This window comes from Giraffa tippelskirchi, chromosome X (assembly GCF_054371585.1).
Source record: "Giraffa tippelskirchi isolate mGirTip1 chromosome X, T2T-mGirTip1v1.2.pri, whole genome shotgun sequence".
Lineage (NCBI taxonomy): Eukaryota > Metazoa > Chordata > Mammalia > Artiodactyla > Giraffidae > Giraffa > Giraffa tippelskirchi.
The window spans coordinates 136,011,344-136,027,532 of record NC_137289.1 but is presented as its reverse complement, the minus strand read 5'-3'; the positions used below and the strand labels follow the sequence as shown (position 1 = coordinate 136,027,532).

At 41.2% G+C, this 16,189-nt stretch overlaps 2 protein-coding genes across 10 annotated transcripts in view; one reads left to right on the top strand and one right to left on the bottom strand.

Annotated features, from left to right (window-relative positions):
* The window catches only part of LOC145535772 (uncharacterized), a 172,084-nt gene extending 163,374 nt beyond the window's left edge, over positions 1-8,710 (bottom strand). The window contains exons 1-3 of the mRNA XM_081564112.1: positions 8,608-8,710; positions 8,150-8,543; positions 1,438-1,533 (exon numbers count right to left, since the gene is read on the bottom strand). Of these exons, the coding sequence (XP_081420238.1) occupies positions 1,438-1,533; positions 8,150-8,543; positions 8,608-8,710 (593 nt within the window). The remainder of the gene's footprint in view (positions 1-1,437; positions 1,534-8,149; positions 8,544-8,607) is intronic.
* CNKSR2 (connector enhancer of kinase suppressor of Ras 2) overlaps positions 8,010-16,189 on the top strand; it is a 276,605-nt gene continuing 268,425 nt past the window's right edge. For 5 of the 9 annotated variants that reach the window (XM_081565963.1, XM_081565962.1, XM_081565969.1 and 2 more), the window contains exon 1: positions 8,010-9,104. In XM_081565963.1, the coding sequence (XP_081422089.1) occupies positions 9,041-9,104 (64 nt within the window). In that variant the 5' untranslated portion in view covers positions 8,010-9,040. The remainder of the gene's footprint in view (positions 9,105-16,189) is intronic. The other 4 variants (XM_081565960.1, XM_081565965.1, XM_081565964.1 and 1 more) reach the window with 2 other exon arrangements.

Genomic DNA, 16,189 nt, shown 5'->3' with positions numbered 1-16,189 from the left:
GTGGGGTTTAGTTTTCTGAGTGGTATTTGGCTGGAGTAGAATGGTTACTGTCTCAATGTTTTCTGCCTTCCTAAGCTGCCTCTTTCCTGGTCACTTAACTAGAGAGCTCAGGCTTTTCTTAGGACGTTTTTGCCTGTGCCTTTCACTCACTCTTCATTTTTCTAGGTTGCTAGCTTCTTCAGCTCTAAGTCTGTGATGAACAAAAAATAAACAACCTGGGAACTCATCACTGTGTCATTCCTTGGGTCTGAGTTCTCTTGCTTGTCTGCTTTCGTCTATATTTCAAAGCCTTCTTACATTGTTTTATATATAATGTCCAGGGTTTTAAATTGTATGTAGTGGGAGGACTAGGGGAAAGTACCTCTCCTTGGTCTTTCTGGAAGTGAAAGCTCAACTCCTTAAATTACAAATATAAATCACATCATGTTTCTGACCTGCTTTCAAGTCTTAAAGGTTTTGCACTACACTCCAAGCTAGTTACCACATGGACTTAGAAGACTGCTTTTTTTCTAACTCCAGCCTATTTCTCTTGCCCCTTTCATGCCCTCATCCATTCTCTATGTTTCAGTCACATGGACTTCCTTTCTGTTCTTCAATCACGTCAAATTCTTTATTGCCCCAGGGACTTCACACATGCTTTACTTCTCCCTCAAATGAGCTATCTCTGATCTTTGCCTGCCTGTATTCTTTGTGTGCATTTCAATACTGTGCCTAAAAGTCACATACTCGGAGTAGTCTGTGATCACTGTAAGGAATTTTCTCTCTCCCTTGCTATAGTTGTTCTCTACCATTACACTTTGTACATTTCATGCCAGTATTTTTCATAATTTACATTTTTATATACATATTTTGTTTGCTTACTTGTGTACTGTATGCTTTTCACTAGACTGTAAACTCCATAGGCTCAGGAGCCATATTCATTATATCCACTGGTTTATCCATGTTGCTTAGCCTTGTCCCTGGTACACAGTAACCATTTAATAAATGTCCATTGAATGAATGAATGGAGACAAAACATTATACAATGTACAAATTACATTGCCATTTTATAATCTAGAAATATGTGTATTTATTTGCTTTGCATTCATATTTTCATATTTTGAAATACACCCAAAATACGTTTGTATGTCTCTTTCATTTTACTTGCTACCATATGTCAAAAGTATCTATTTGTACACTTTGTTTTGTTTAAAGGATTCAAGGACAGCAACCATGTTTCACATTTTTGTATGTATAGTGCTTAGTACAGGGCCTAAACGGAGTAGATGCTCATGATTAAACATCAATAAATGATAGCTTTTGCAATGTGCTACAAAGTATTTGAAATAGTTCTTAAGAGGAACTAAACAAACCAAAATATTTTCATAACTTAGATGATCCAAATAATTAAGTTTCCTTTCAAAATCAAGAAAATGTAAAAAGCAGGGACAAACTTACATGCCTCTCTCTCTCTCTCTCTGGATACAGCTCTTGGTCAGTGGGAATAAATGATTTGTTCCACTTGGTATGACCATCCTTAATTTTCCAATCTTCCTAGAAGTAAATAAGACCCATTTGAGAAAAATGACAATTATCTATGGAGAAAGAAAGCAATCTTCCTTTCCCACTCCCCATCTTTATTCTTCTATACTCTGAATTATTAGTCAAGGATCAAACAATTTGTTTAAGTACTTTTTATGTTTAAAATTTTTGATTTTTTGAGCTATACCAATTTATAAATAAAATGTCTGAACTTATCTAGCATCAATTTTGCCAGTTCACATTTGCCATTATCAATAAGACTAATAAATGTTCAGATGAAAACGGACCTAACATTTTGAATATGAGGGAATACCCTAAGAGTTAGATGTTTTGTAAATAAATAATGTTAAAGCTCAGAAGAAAAGGTTTAGATCAGGTTTTTATTCTTAACCTGCAATATTAACATAGGGTTTTTCTTTTATTAGTTATGGAGTTATCTTAGGCAGCCCCAGTGATTGAAGCAATACATCCTTTTTGAATTTGAAATCCAGCTCCTGCTGCTACTCTTGCTGCTAATTTACTAGGCCAGGGCTGGACTAGCCTAGTTTATCCAGGCAGAGGTTCAGCAGAGCTCACTTTTTTGGGGAGTATTTATGGACTTCCAAGATCAAATCTGTGCCAAGTGGTCAAGCAATACCTAAGCAGCAGCGTGGTGGCAACTGCTAGGTTGGTTTATCACACCTACATAGATTCAGTCAGTAAGGCAAAAACAACTCCAAATGAATTTTGAAAGTTTATTATTTACACAGACAGCAACACAACATCAGCATGGTGTCAACTCCCCACGTCCCAAGTCCCATAGGATGAAACCAAATTGGAGAGGCCAGATGATAGATGATACAATGGTAGGCCACTCTGTCATTGAAGAGCCAACTCTAAACTACTGCTGAACAGTTCTTTAGTCTGAAGTTGTATCTGAAGCTCCTTTGAGATGGCAAGTCCCATTCCTCGCTGGAACCAAGGTGGCAGATGAGAAATGGACTTGAGATACCTCCTCACAGTATCGATTTGCCATGTTCCAGGGAAGATCACAGGCCATTTGCCATGGCATGTGTCAGACTGTGGTAGAGCCTTGCCTATGCAGAGATGTGCAACATGACCAGAATGCCATGGTAAAGTTGTTCTCCTATAATCTGATGAGGAGGGAAGGATTTCAAAGTCAGCCTAGTTAAAAGGTGCCATCATGAGCTTTCCTGGTGGCTCAGATGGTAAAGAATCAGATGGCCTGCAATGTGGGAGACCTGGGTTCGATCTCTGGGTTGGGTAGATCCCCTAGAGGAAGGCATGGCAACCCACTCCAATATTCTTGCCTGGAGAATCCTATGGACAGAAGAGCCGGTGGGCTACAGTCCATGGGGTCGTAAAGAGTTGAACTTGACTAAGTGACTAAGCACATACACATCATTCTATAAGTGGTGAAAGTATAATTAGGTAAGAGTAGGGATCATTATTAATGGATGAGATTTCATCAGAAAATAGTACTGAAAGTGGTGGCGGTAAATTGAAGAACTGTTACTATTCATCGTGGAGCCATCTGAATAAGATATACACATAGATGGGTTATGAGGAAGAAAAACATCAACTTATGAAAAAGCTGATAGCCTATATATACCAAGTTTTCCTATTTTGACATCCAGTTCTTCCACAGATATCAGTAAGGCAGGTGGAGATATCTAAACTGACAAAACCACCAGATTTTTCTTTTCAATTCTTACTGGAACAACATCATTTTTGCACTGCACGCCATTTTTCACTCTTTTCTATCTGAAACTCTTTTTTCATTGGGCTGCCATGACACTTCATTCTCTTGTTCTTCTCACAATTTTATTTTCTCTTTCTTTCTGTGGGTGTCCTCCATGGACATCTCACACTCTTCTGGTCCTCATTTATGTCTTAGGAGTAACTTTCAAGTCTTTATCTTCAGTCTATACTGAGCTTCACATTTCTATATGTGAATGCAGAAACTACCCACTGAGAAGCCCTTCTCACTTGTCCCATGGGTACCTCATGTTTAGAATGTCCACAAAAGAATATCTCAGGTCGTTTTCCTTTTCCAAATCCTCTTTTTTTAAAAATTTTAGATGGAGAAGAAATAATTTACCCATTCACCAAAGCTAGAATCATGCAAATCATTCTTGATATTGCTCTTTTCCTAACCTCTCATATCCAATCGATTACCAAGTTCTGCTGAATATTTATTAAATCCATCTGACCCAAGTCATGTCTTCATTGGTCTATTGCCACGTCCTCCAGATTGACTTCTCTCTCTATCCTGTCCCTCTCACATCGGTGCTTCTCCATGGCTGCCAGTCAATATAAAAACATAAATACATAAACATGACCAAATCACTTAGTTGCTTAAAATTCTTGAAAAGCTATCTTTTAGGTTACCTTTTAGTTTGAATTTTTCCCCCTGATCTGGCTATTGTCTACCCCTCCCACCTCATCTCTTGTTGCCTCTTGCTTTGCTTTTCAACTCCAGCCATCCAGGCACTTCTAGGCAGTTGCTTTGTAACTGCTCACACACACCGTCTTCCTCCCAGTTGTTAGGTTTTCAATGCATAGTACTAGACCCATCTATCACTGCACTTATCACATTATCCTATCAAATTAATTGTGAATGTTTGTTTCCACTATTGGTCTATGAGCATCTTGGTCATCTTTGCATCCACAAAATAAAGCTCATTTTTTCTGATTAAGGATACAACTTGGGCCACCACATTGGTAGTGTTTAAAAAAATGTTTAATAATAAGTTTATATTCTTTTCATTAATGGCTTCTAAGTATACCAGAAACTTCCCTGATGGGCTAGGGCTAGTCAAGAAAACTAGGTCTCCTAATCTTAGGTGGGCTCTGGGATTTTTATTAGACTGTGATTAATACCTGGAAAGAGCCCTAAAAACACTCTATTGGGATAATCTCAACTTCAGCCAATTTTTCTTCACTCAGAGATGATTGCTGTGAGTCTTGGTCTGGAAAGGACATGGCTTGATTTAATACAGTTTACCCTTGAGGCAGAACAGCAAAGAAAGGATTCTATTAATTTAATTATAGTCTCAGGGTCTTTCTCCCTGATAATCTAAAGGGAAGTTTGGTCCAGAGAAGCACACTTGAAGGTCCATTTATGGTTAAAGACTACTCTTCCTACTTACCTCTCTGACTACTGGAGGCATAGACAGATTTGCTTTTTTCAGAGGCTTTGGTTCTTTACTGATAGCTGTTAGTTGAATTATACAGCAAGAAAATAAAAACATTGTTCCAGAAATTTTGCTTTACCTTCTCTGGAGCAAGTTTTATATACTCTTCTTGAGAATAATTTGTATTTAGTTTTATCACTACTAGTCTTACCTGAATTGGCTAGCTAATTTTTCTGATCAAGGTATACAACTTGGGCCAGCATAGAATACCTGCTTTTGGAATTATAGAAAAGGTTTGGGCACAACTAAGTGGAAAAAGAGGGCTCTCATCCTTTCCTCTCTTTTAGGACATGGACTACCCACACGCTGTTCTGTGTGGTCACTCCTCACTAATTATTCAAAAATGAAAGATAAAAGAGAAAAAAATTTCTGATAATATATTACTCATTTAAAAAGCAAGAAATCTAAATGTTAAACAGAGAGCTATAGCAGAAACACAATCTAAGCAAATTGGGACTATACCGGAAAGGGCTCTGCAAGACATTCTGTAAATGTTAAATAACTAAAAAACATTAAAATAAGTCTTGCATTGCAAGTCTGAGGTGTGTGCAGAACAAGCTTCTCAGCAGAAGAAATGGAAAGTGAAGATTAAGGCCCCTATGAAATAATCTAGGTTAGAACATGTGGAGGTTAGAGATCTTCAACTTGCAGCTCCAGAAGAAACATTCACATTATTTACTCCTGTCTTTGGCCCCAAAGAGACAAAGACTTAAGGTTCCCTCCCCATCTAGCACCTAGACTCTAGTCAAGAGGACCTTTGTAAATTTTGTATCTGAAGTACTTAGACTCATTACACTATACTACAAAATCTTAACTGAAAATATTTTGGTCAAGACATTTTAATTTTTTATGGAAATCGAGAGGGTCTAAAAGACAAAAATACAAAACTATAACAATTGGATTAAAAGACGATTTAAAGTGGTTTATTTTGATGTAGTTGCAGATGTCTAACAAGTTCTGTCTCCAATCAATTTAATCAATTTAATGTTTCTCCTTTACCTGCTTCCAAAAAGAATCCAAGGCTGCTTCCAAAGAATCAGTTTGGCTTTTATATCTATACTGTTGAAGTATGTGTCACATATCATTTAGTGCACTGTTGTGATATGTAGTTTATGACAACATTCCTTTTCCCCTAATCCTTGAGATTTGTTCAGTGAGAAGGCAAAATTAAGAGGTTGAAGTTTTATGTAATAACGTTATACTAATGAAAATGGGACAAGAGATTAACATTTTGAATAAGAGGCAAAAGAATATAAAAGGTAGTTTATTTGAAAAGTTGTAGAGAGACTTCCCCAGGAATACAGTGGCTCAGGCTCCATGCCCTCAATCCAGGGGCCAGGGCTCCATCCCTGGTCAGGGAACTAGATCCCACAGGTTGAAAGTTATCTCAGGTGATTAGATTAAATAAATTCCTTAATGTAACATAAATAGGAGAATGTGTACAAACTAATTCTGTGATGTAATTCTCAATATCCTCTTTTTCTAGGGTCTTTTTTCCCCATTTTCTCTGGCACTTGTCTTTTCATGAAATGCATGTCTTTAATTTTTACTGCATCCTGGTCTTTAGCATTTGTTTTGATTGATATTACATTCATTATGCAAACACTATCTCACTTTAAGCTTGCTTGCACTATGATGTATAGTCTGGTTGCTTGTCATAAAAACACAGCCAGGATACACTGTTTGGGTGTTTCAGCCAAATTTCTTCATTTCCTATATTCTCAGTTGGTACTGCTCAATGGTGACTCTCAGCCTCCTTTGTCGTTAACTTTCTGATGAGACATGGTCAGTTAACGATAAATAGACCTTCCCCTTCCAAAGTACTGTTCATTTTGTGGCATTGATACCAATCTTTGTACTAGTTTTAAAAGCTCATATTGTGGAATCACCTTAACTTGGTATTACAATCATGCATCATGATCTCAGACAAATTACTTAAACTCTTTAAGCCTTATTCATTAATTTATTCAACATTTATTGAACTACGTGTCATAGGCTCTGGAGATAGGAAGTGAATGTGATAGACACGAGTTTCTCATCTATAAAATGTTGCTAATGATAGAGCTGTTTTGAGGATAAAATATAAGTAAAATACTTAGCACAGAGCTCAATAAACGTTCATTGTTATTATTAGCACTATTCTTTTGGTCAAATTATTTTCAACATCTCTGTGTGACTGTAACCTCTAATGATTCACAATGCATCCATTCCATTTCTGAATATAAAGCTACTCCATAAATTACTGATGCTTGGAAATGATCTTTTATAGAAATTTTGATGCAGCCTTCTGAGAACACAGGAATGGAGGCACTTCAAAATAAACCTTTCACGCCTGGTTAAGCCAAGAAAAAAACTGTAAATCCCACCACGATCTGAATTATGCAAGGAAGGTGCTTTATCTATTTCACCTGAGTGTAGACTTATCTAGACAATCTACATTTCTTCCCAAAATCTCCCATATACTTTTAAGTTTGTATTATTAAAAAAAATAAACCACAGCCTACAGACGGGTCATCTTAAGTTTTGCTTCTTGTGTATCACTAGCCTGAAAAGATCAAAAATATTTCTACTGTGGTTTCAGCTCTTTGTGTGTTTGAGGGGCGGGGTGGGGGTGGGGAGATGTCAACTCCTGTTAGTTGAGAAAAGTGGCAGTTCTGCATCTCATGCAGTTTAACTAGAGAAAATGGGTTACTGCAGGGACTGGCAAAACCTACTGCCGTTATTGAAATGGTTATACAAGTAAAACGAGTTTCTCTTTTACTCAGTGGAGCTATTTAAGAATGACAAAGAGAAAACATCTACAATGGTGGCAGACTGCTTGCGTCCAAACATTCTAGGATGAATTATTTGTCATTTAAATCGAGCCTCATTAGGCAAGCTTTTTACTAAGGATTGCACGGGAGCCTGTGTAACATTTCTGAAGAACGGGAGTTTTGAAGAATCGTTTTCCACACTTTGTCACTCATTTTCAAGCCCAGTGTTACCCTTCAATTCTTACACAAGAATATCTTTAAACAAAAGGACATCCCCTAAAATGGGCACGGGGCGCTCTGAGCTTCGGTGGAGTTGGCCGAAAACCCCATACCGAGCCCTTCAAAAGGCACGTGGGGCCGAACCTCCCTCAGAATCGCCGCGGCCGGCGCTCGCAGGCTCCAGGCTGGGCGCCTGATTTTCCGGGCCGGTGCAGCACCGGGGACGGTCCCACAGCACCGGCCCTCCTGCCTCGTCATCGCTGCGTCTCTGGCCGGCGGGGCCCGATCCCCGTCCGCGGCATTCCACGCCTCCGTCTCCGCGGGCGTGCGCGGGGCTCGGGAATCACCTCGGGAGCCCACTCAGCAGCGGGAGGGCGGGAGCGAGGAAAGCCCGGGCTCCCACTTTAACCCCCGCGCTCAGCGGCGTCCCCCTCCCCTCGGCGGCGGGGCCACAGGTACCTCCTCAGCCGCCTCAGCAGTTGGCGCTCAACTGGTGGGCAGGGCGTCCCGCCACCGCCGCCGCGTCCGCTCAGAGGCCCTTCAGAGCCGCGCTCCCGCCGCCCCGGCACCTGACTGACAGACTGACTGACCGACCGACCCAAGGCCGCCGCCGCCGCCACTGCCGCCGCGCACGCGCTCCTCGTCCGCCTCCGTACCGGGGCTGCCCGCAGGGCGGGAACGCGACGCTGCAAGCCGCCCGCACCTGCCTGACTGACAGGCAGACCCCGGGATCGGGCCTCGTGCGGGCGCGCACGCGCACGCGCCTCGCGCTCTTGCCGTCGGCCCCGGGGGCGGGACCGCGCGGCAGCGAGCGGGCGGGGGGCTCGTGGCGCGCGTGCCCCGCACCCGAGGGCTGCGGAGAGATATTTTGGGTGGCAGGAGGCCCCTCGTCATTTCCGCCGGGTAGCTGGTCGTGCCCGGGGCTTCACTCCCGCGCACGAGGCGAACGGGCAAGTTGGCTTCGGGAGTGCGGCGGCAGCTCCTTGCGTTAGCGGAGCGACCCTCGGCAGTGCAAGCCATGAACTGAAGCCCCGGAGGGACCGAGACCCGAGCGGAGTGGCCGAGCCACGGCTGCAGCCGCCACCTCAGCGGGGAGCGAGCAGAGCCGGCGCGGAGCCGCGACCCCGGCGCCTTTCCCTCCCCGTCGCCTCTCCCACCGCTGCTGCCCGCCGTTTGCTGCAAGACATTGCAGCCGCGAGACTCGATACACAAAAGCCGCCTTCTCCGCGCCGCCCGTCCAGCGAGGCAGCGACCAGCGAGGGACCCCACCTGAGGGCGGCTCAGGCTGCTGAGTTCGTTTTGTGTCTGAGCTCCGAGCTCCGCGCTTCGCGCGGAACCAACCCTGTGCCCATGGCTCTTATCATGGAACCAGTGAGCAAATGGTCTCCGAGTCAAGTCGTGGACTGGATGAAAGGTAATGCCCACTGTGCGGACGGCGAGACGGCCCTGGGGCGCGGGGTCCCGGCGCGCGGGAGGGAAGGGTCGCCCGCCGCGGCCGAGCCCGCCATTGGGGCTGATCTTGGGGCGCCGAGGGCGGCGGGGGACCGCCAGGACTGATTGGGGCTCGGGATCCCGGTCTCCTATTGTCTCCAGCCAGTGGCTTCCCAGCTGGAGAGGGGCGCGGAGAGCGTGGGGGTGGCCGGCGCAACCCGATGGGATGCTGGAAGCCCGGCGGCGGAATTCCTGTCTTTCCGCCTCCTGGCTCCCCTCGGTACCCTCAGGCCGGGAGGATGTAGCGACTCTGGTTTTCCCCCTCAAGGAGGAGGCCCCAGGGACTATCGCCCCTTCCTCCGGCCCCTTTGTTCCTGCGAATCCTGACACCCCCTTGGCGGCCGCCCCTGCTAACTGCCTTTTCTTACGCCAACTCTCCCGACAACTTTTAAGCCCACATAATGGGGTCAGGACTCGGCCGCAGGGGTTTGGATCCGGGGAACTCACCCTTTTCCCCAGGTTGGGCTGAGGATGCTCGAGGGATGCGCTACTTCGGAGGAGAGGAAAACATGCTTCCCCCGGGACAGCATCGGCGCTGGTGTCTGTGGCTCCCTCCTGTGCATCCCCCCTCCACCCTCACCCCGCATCCTCTGCCTCCTCCTCTTCTGACCGCTTGAGGCTTTGCATCTTAAGGCTTTTTACTGGGGGCTCGATCCAGGTGTAAGATGATACGCACATTCAAGTGCCCTCTCATTTCTTCCATCTTGACGACTCTCTCCTTTTGCCCCCTGGCAATTTCTAATAACCGTACTTAATTTATTCGCTCTCCTAATCTCAAACGTGGGCTTTTTCTCTAGTCCCTGGTCTTTCCTGCCTCACTATCTCCCTCTGTTATCTGAGTTAAGGGGCCTGTAGAGGACCCCCCCCCCACGACCACTGCACCCCCTCCCATCCTCAAGATTACTAAGATTTGGGGAATGCTGACGGGGGATGGATGGGATGAAAAAAAAGGATTCCTCGCTACACTTGGGAGATATTAGAGCTTTGCCCGTGGTTATTCTTAGGCACAAGCTCTGGGTAGATTAGTCAGGGACCAAGGCTTATCATTTGAAAATGTTCCGAGGATGAGGGAGCCGCTTCTTAGGGCTTGCTTAGCACTCAGACTTTCTAAGCTTCAGGTACTTTAGAACGAAAGGTAGGATGATTGGAAGGGATAGAGAACGACAGGGGGAAACTCAATTTTTTTTTTTTCTTTTTTCCCTGAGCCTTTTCAGCCTCTTGTTCTTGTGGATTTTCCTTTATCCATTTGCTTTCCTTTTATTCCCTTACTTGCTCCTTTATTCTTCATTTACTTCGTTTTTCTTTTCTAATATGTGGAAAGTGCTTTGTAACTGCAAAGCACAGTACAATTGAGTGTATTGACTTAAATCGAATTTATTATTTATCGACTGCCCCCCTGTGTTCGGTGAATTGTGCTAAGGTGCCATGGGTGCCATGACTAAGACAAAGTCCTGCAGTGGCTCATTTTTTTTTCCTGCAGCTCTTCTCTTTTCATATTTGCTATTGAAATTCCACTCTTCTAGATTCCCATCAGTTTTAACCCCCTTTGGAGTGCCAGATGCAGACAAACATCTGTCTTCTCTGTTTCTCAGTCATGGAAGAAAGAGCCAGAGTACATGCAAGAAGCAAGAATGCTTAATTAAAATCCTTTCTTTGAATTTGCCTATGAGATTACTTTAGTTTCAGTCTTGTTACTGAAGTAAAGAAAAGCTGTCTTGGCTCCATGGGAGTCAGATTACCTTCAGAGACTACCTCTCACAAATTCCCATGATGCTTGTAGTGAGTGCTGCATACTCCATCTTCTTCACCTCCCACCTTCCCAGTACATTTCTGCAGTTTCCCCTCTCTATACTTGAGGTCCACTGAAGCATACAGAACGCATGATGTACATATTGTGACACACATCATTAGTTTCTCAGTACACTAGTCCTTTAAAAATCTCTCCAGCCTAAAATGCAGCTTCTTTGAGGCTGAACTAACATCAATTGCTGTGATTTTAAGTGATTGTTATATTTAAGTTGAATAATTTATTTTCCTACCTGTTGGTGACACATTTTAGAGCTATTTGAAAAAACAGAATTCATGTATCTTTGTATACATTAAAGGGGAAGAGAATCACTGATGTATCTGTATACTTCAAGTCCCAAACTGCTTACTGCTGAAATTCCCATAATCTTCATATAAATTTGATTGCAAATACTATTGGAAAATAAGGTTTAAAAAAGTAGTTGGATGAAAGGAACATTTCCTCAAATTAATGAAGGTAACTTACCCTGTTACCTTAATTAATCCCTCCCACTCTTTTCCCCAAATAAACTTTATAAAATACACTTTAAAAATACTTTTCACCCTTTCTTCAGATGCACTAATATTTAAAACTCAATTAATTCAGGCTGTAGCTCTGGAATGGCTAACCCTCATTTAGTGTTGTATGTAGCGTTATATAGGAAGTACCAAAGCATGAGTAGGACTTTTGAACAACTGTAGCATTGTGGGAGTTCTTTAAAAACATGCTCCTAATGTGACAGTTTCATCATCCTTAACATTTAAAGCATGTATATAACATATGCTTTCACCTGGTCACAATTGTAGATAGTTGTAACTCTTTAGTAAGGTATATACTTTATGTTCTTTCTAGGCTATATTTTTCTTCACTAAACAGGAAATGAACCACTAAGCATATAAAAATAGCATGGCCATGTATTTAATGCTTCCAGACAATTTTTAGAAGTGCTATAGAAACTCAGTTAGCAGAGCAGGAAATGAAGGGAAAAACTACTGGCTGACAAGATTATTAAGCTTTGGTAGAATATATTCAAGTTTAATTATGAAGGACCATATATACATTGCAATTCACTTTGATTTATTTCTTTTTATTAAAATATATTTCAGGACACCTAAGTATTAATGGATGTTAATTGAGTGCTGTGAGGAAATACTTCCATGTTTTTTGCTCACTCCCAGCTCCACTATTTGTAAAATCCAATACTCATTGCATTTTCTGCTGACAATTAAAATTTGGTATGAGAGTGTCAGTGTTAGTTCCAGTAAATATATGAACTCCTCATGAGTCAGTAAAATAAGCATTTATGTCCCATATTATCCTGATAGTACTTCACACAATCTGGAAATGTCTCGTAGCTTTCAAAATTAATTTTAAAAATGAATTTTATAAAAATATTTTTTTGAGAATATCAAATAATCAGTGTTTGAAACTAACCTTTTTCAGTTGGAAATTGCATTCAGTCTTCTTGTAATTTTGACAAAATTTTAAAACCTAATCCTTTTTACAGTAAATAAAAACAAAGCAGTTATTGGAAAAAGGTACAAAAGTAGGTCAGTACAGTAACTGTTTCTAGTTTTTGCTCAGTCTATTACTCTAAAGTACATTATTTCTCAGCTCCTGTCTGTTCACTTGCAGTGCCTGAAAATATTTCATAATCTGCAGTTGCTTGAGTCTACTTTTTTTGCCCTCTGAAATATAACAAAAACCCCTGAACAAGTTAGGACCCCTATTACTAGTTTTATTACTCATTTTCCTTATCCATGTCACACCCAATGATTCCAGTTTTTTTATCACCCCTTTTCTGACTTTTGAAATTCTTTCATAATATCCATATGACTAAGATAAAGTTATTTTCCTCGACCAGCTCCCTTTATGACATTTTTCCAGTGATCTTTAATCCTTTTCTGGATCAAATAAAAGGGATTATTGTTTTCAGAGTCAACCAACAGGCCCCACTTTGCTGATCTTCTCTTATGGTCTCTGTGACTTAGTTTCATCCACTCTTGTGTTATTGTGATTCCTAAAATAGTCTATATTTTTAAGATAGCCTCTTAAACCATCCCACAATTAACTGCTCTGGTCTTTCCTGTTTACTATAAACCATTTTCTTTAAGAAGCATTCACTGACTTCTAATTTCTGTCCTGATGACTCAGCCTTCTTGAGGATAGAAAATGAAATACATTATTTTAGGTTTTAAAAAATAGATAAAGCCAACGTTTTGCATACAGCTCTAAAAAAGAGGAAAATGCAGTGATGAAATGATGTCTTTTTAGTATAAAAGTGTAAATACTCTAAGGGAAAATGTGTCTGGTAACAGAAAGCAGTTTCGACAGGTGCAGTGCTCTTTAGTAATTTCTTTTCCCCCTCATAGGACCTGACCTGAAGTTGAAATTTATCTTAATCAGGAAAATGTCAAAATTTTGAGTTAACTATCTTGAGAGAGAGATTGGAAATAATTTTCTGGCAGGAATTTGAAAAGTATACACCATAAGGGGGGAAAATATGTTACATGACCAAATTGGTGCTATCACCGCTATTTGAAAAATTATTTTTTTTCCCCAATTGCAATGTGACCAGATAGTAATGGGTTTGGCATTTTTGGAACAGAAATTCTTGTGATTTTATACAAAGAAGATATTTACCTTTTAGATATGTAGAGTTGAGTTCACAAGAAACATTTTATTTATAGTGTCATTAACATTCGCTCCTTAAGGTAACACTCGTAATGTAGTGCACAGTAGGAAAAATAGTATATTTATGTAGATATATTCTAGTCCTTACATATTATTTACTCAGTATTTCAGCATGGAAGGTTCTTTAATGGATGGATTTAAATAATTCCGTGCTTTGAAGAAATTAGTCTCTGTAAGGGATGGCAGTGACATTGACAAACCTTTGCCAAGAAAGAGATAGGTCCCAATTAGTACATTTGGTAAATTTTAAGAGTTTGAATATGTATACAAGCACGAGTGGAAAGAGAAGATGATTTTACTAAGTCAGGAAAGAATCCATGAGGTAGCTGGGGTTTTAGCAACTGTTTAAGCAGTTTATTTAATTAAGGTATATTCTAAGAGGGATGTATTCTAAATGTAGAAGCATAGCAAGAGACTGTAGAGTTGAGATAGAGTGATTAACCAGAGGGGTTGTGTCTAGGTTTGTCTGGTTGAAGGAGAAAGGTGGGCAGTAGAGGGAAAGTGAGGGAGGAGCATGAGTAGGTGGCACAAAAGTACAAGAACAAATCTGCATTTCACAAAGACAATAAAACTCTCATCGTGTCCTGAGTTTAAATAAATACCACATTATAAAACTTTGGCTGCCAAAAATAAGCCCACAAAGAATGTGTATTGAATTGGTACAGCTGTTTCAAATCTGTTTCTCAGGAATAATTTGGAAATAATGTTAAAGTGAGTTATTTTGAAGATTAATTACATCATTAACATTATGTTGTTGGATATTTAGAAATTTACTGATCCAAATTCTTACATGAAGAATGAAGATGGGCTTTTAAATGTTGACATTGTTCTTAAAACAATGATAAATTATAATCTTCACTTATAACAGAATGACCTCTGATTAGGACTACTTTTAGCTTTCTCTGTGACTTCCCTCACATTTAAGGTTTATTGTGAAAGCTCAAGTATTAACTTCTACAAAGAGTCCCAGAAGGATGGATCATCTGTACTGATTTAAAGGTGGGGGCTGGGGAGGGTAAGTAATTTGGGAAAAAAAAATGGAATCTAAAGCTTTATGTTTTATAAGTTTGTCATGGTTTAGTGTCTGGCTAAAGAACAGCCAGTGTAGTCTTAGCATTCAGTGAGGGAATTCAGTTTTCATACACAGCATAGGCCTGTGCTCCCCAAAATGGTACGTTTCTATGGTTGTGGAAGCCAAATGATCAAAAGAAGCCAAAGAGTTGATTTTTGCTAAGTATTTTAGAACATTATTTTTACATTAAGACAAACATAGATATTATATTCATGCTATAGAAAGCAAAATTGGCAGGATTTTAAAGATGAGACCAGAGGCTTAACTGGAATCTTTAACGGGAATCTTAAGCTTGCAGCAGGCTGTTTAAAGCTGCATTTCCCAGAACTCCCAGGGTTTTGAGTGTACTCCATTTAGCAATTATGGATACATCAGTGGAAAAGTTTGAGAAGTGGTGGTTGGGTTTAGAAAAGGTAAAATTTATGTACTCTGCTTCTTCTTTTTCTCCTATTTCAAGGGTCAAAATACATTTTCAGTCAAGGTCATGATAATTATAGCTTCTTTGTTGGATTCATAAAATTGTAGTCAGGATAAACTTCTTAAGAATGATTCTCTTCTGATCCTACCCTTTCACTTCTCATTCACCCCCATCAATTTAAAAAATTTAATGATTTCTCACTGTTTTGAGGATAAAGTCCTTAAAATGGCCTATGAGGCCCTTGAAAGTTTTGCTGTTGCCTATGCAGTAAACCTCATTGCTAGCACCAGCTCCACTGGCCTTCTTTCAGTCCTGTTTACCCCGCCCTTGAGCCTTTGCACTTTTTCTTCACCAAGTTCAGTCCTGCTCATCTTTCAGATCTCAGGCCTCCCATCCTCCACCTTAGAAAAGCCTTCCTGAATCCCCAAATCACACCAGATCCTCAGTTATATGCTATCTTATTGCCTTGTATATCTTCTTTGCTCCATTTGCCAGTCCATTTGCCATTTTTACATTGATTTGTGTGGTTATTTGATCAGGGCAGGGAACCCATCTTTTTGCATTACAATGCATAAGAAAATATCTGGTGAAAAGTAGGCACTCAGGAAATATTTGCTGAGTAGAGGAATAAATAAATTTATTCACAGATTACTGGTCTGTGGGCAAATCTGCTTTCCTAAATGGCAATTCACGTAAGTTCAGTTCAGTTCAGTCGCTCAGTCGTGTCCTACTCTCTGCGACCCCATGAATTGCAGCACGCCAGGCCTCCCTGTCCATCACCAACTCCCGGAGTTTACCCAAACCCATGTTCATCGAGTCGGTGATGCCATCCAACCATCTCATCCTCTGTCGTCCCCTTCTCCTCCCGCCCCCAATCCTACCCAGCATTAGGGTCTTTTCCAACGAGTCAACCCTTCGCATGAGGTGGCCAAAGTATTGGAGTTTCAGCTTCAACATCAGACCTTCCAATGAACACCCAGGATTGATCTCTTTTAGGATGGATTGATTGGACTCCTTGCAGTCCAAGGGACTCTCAAG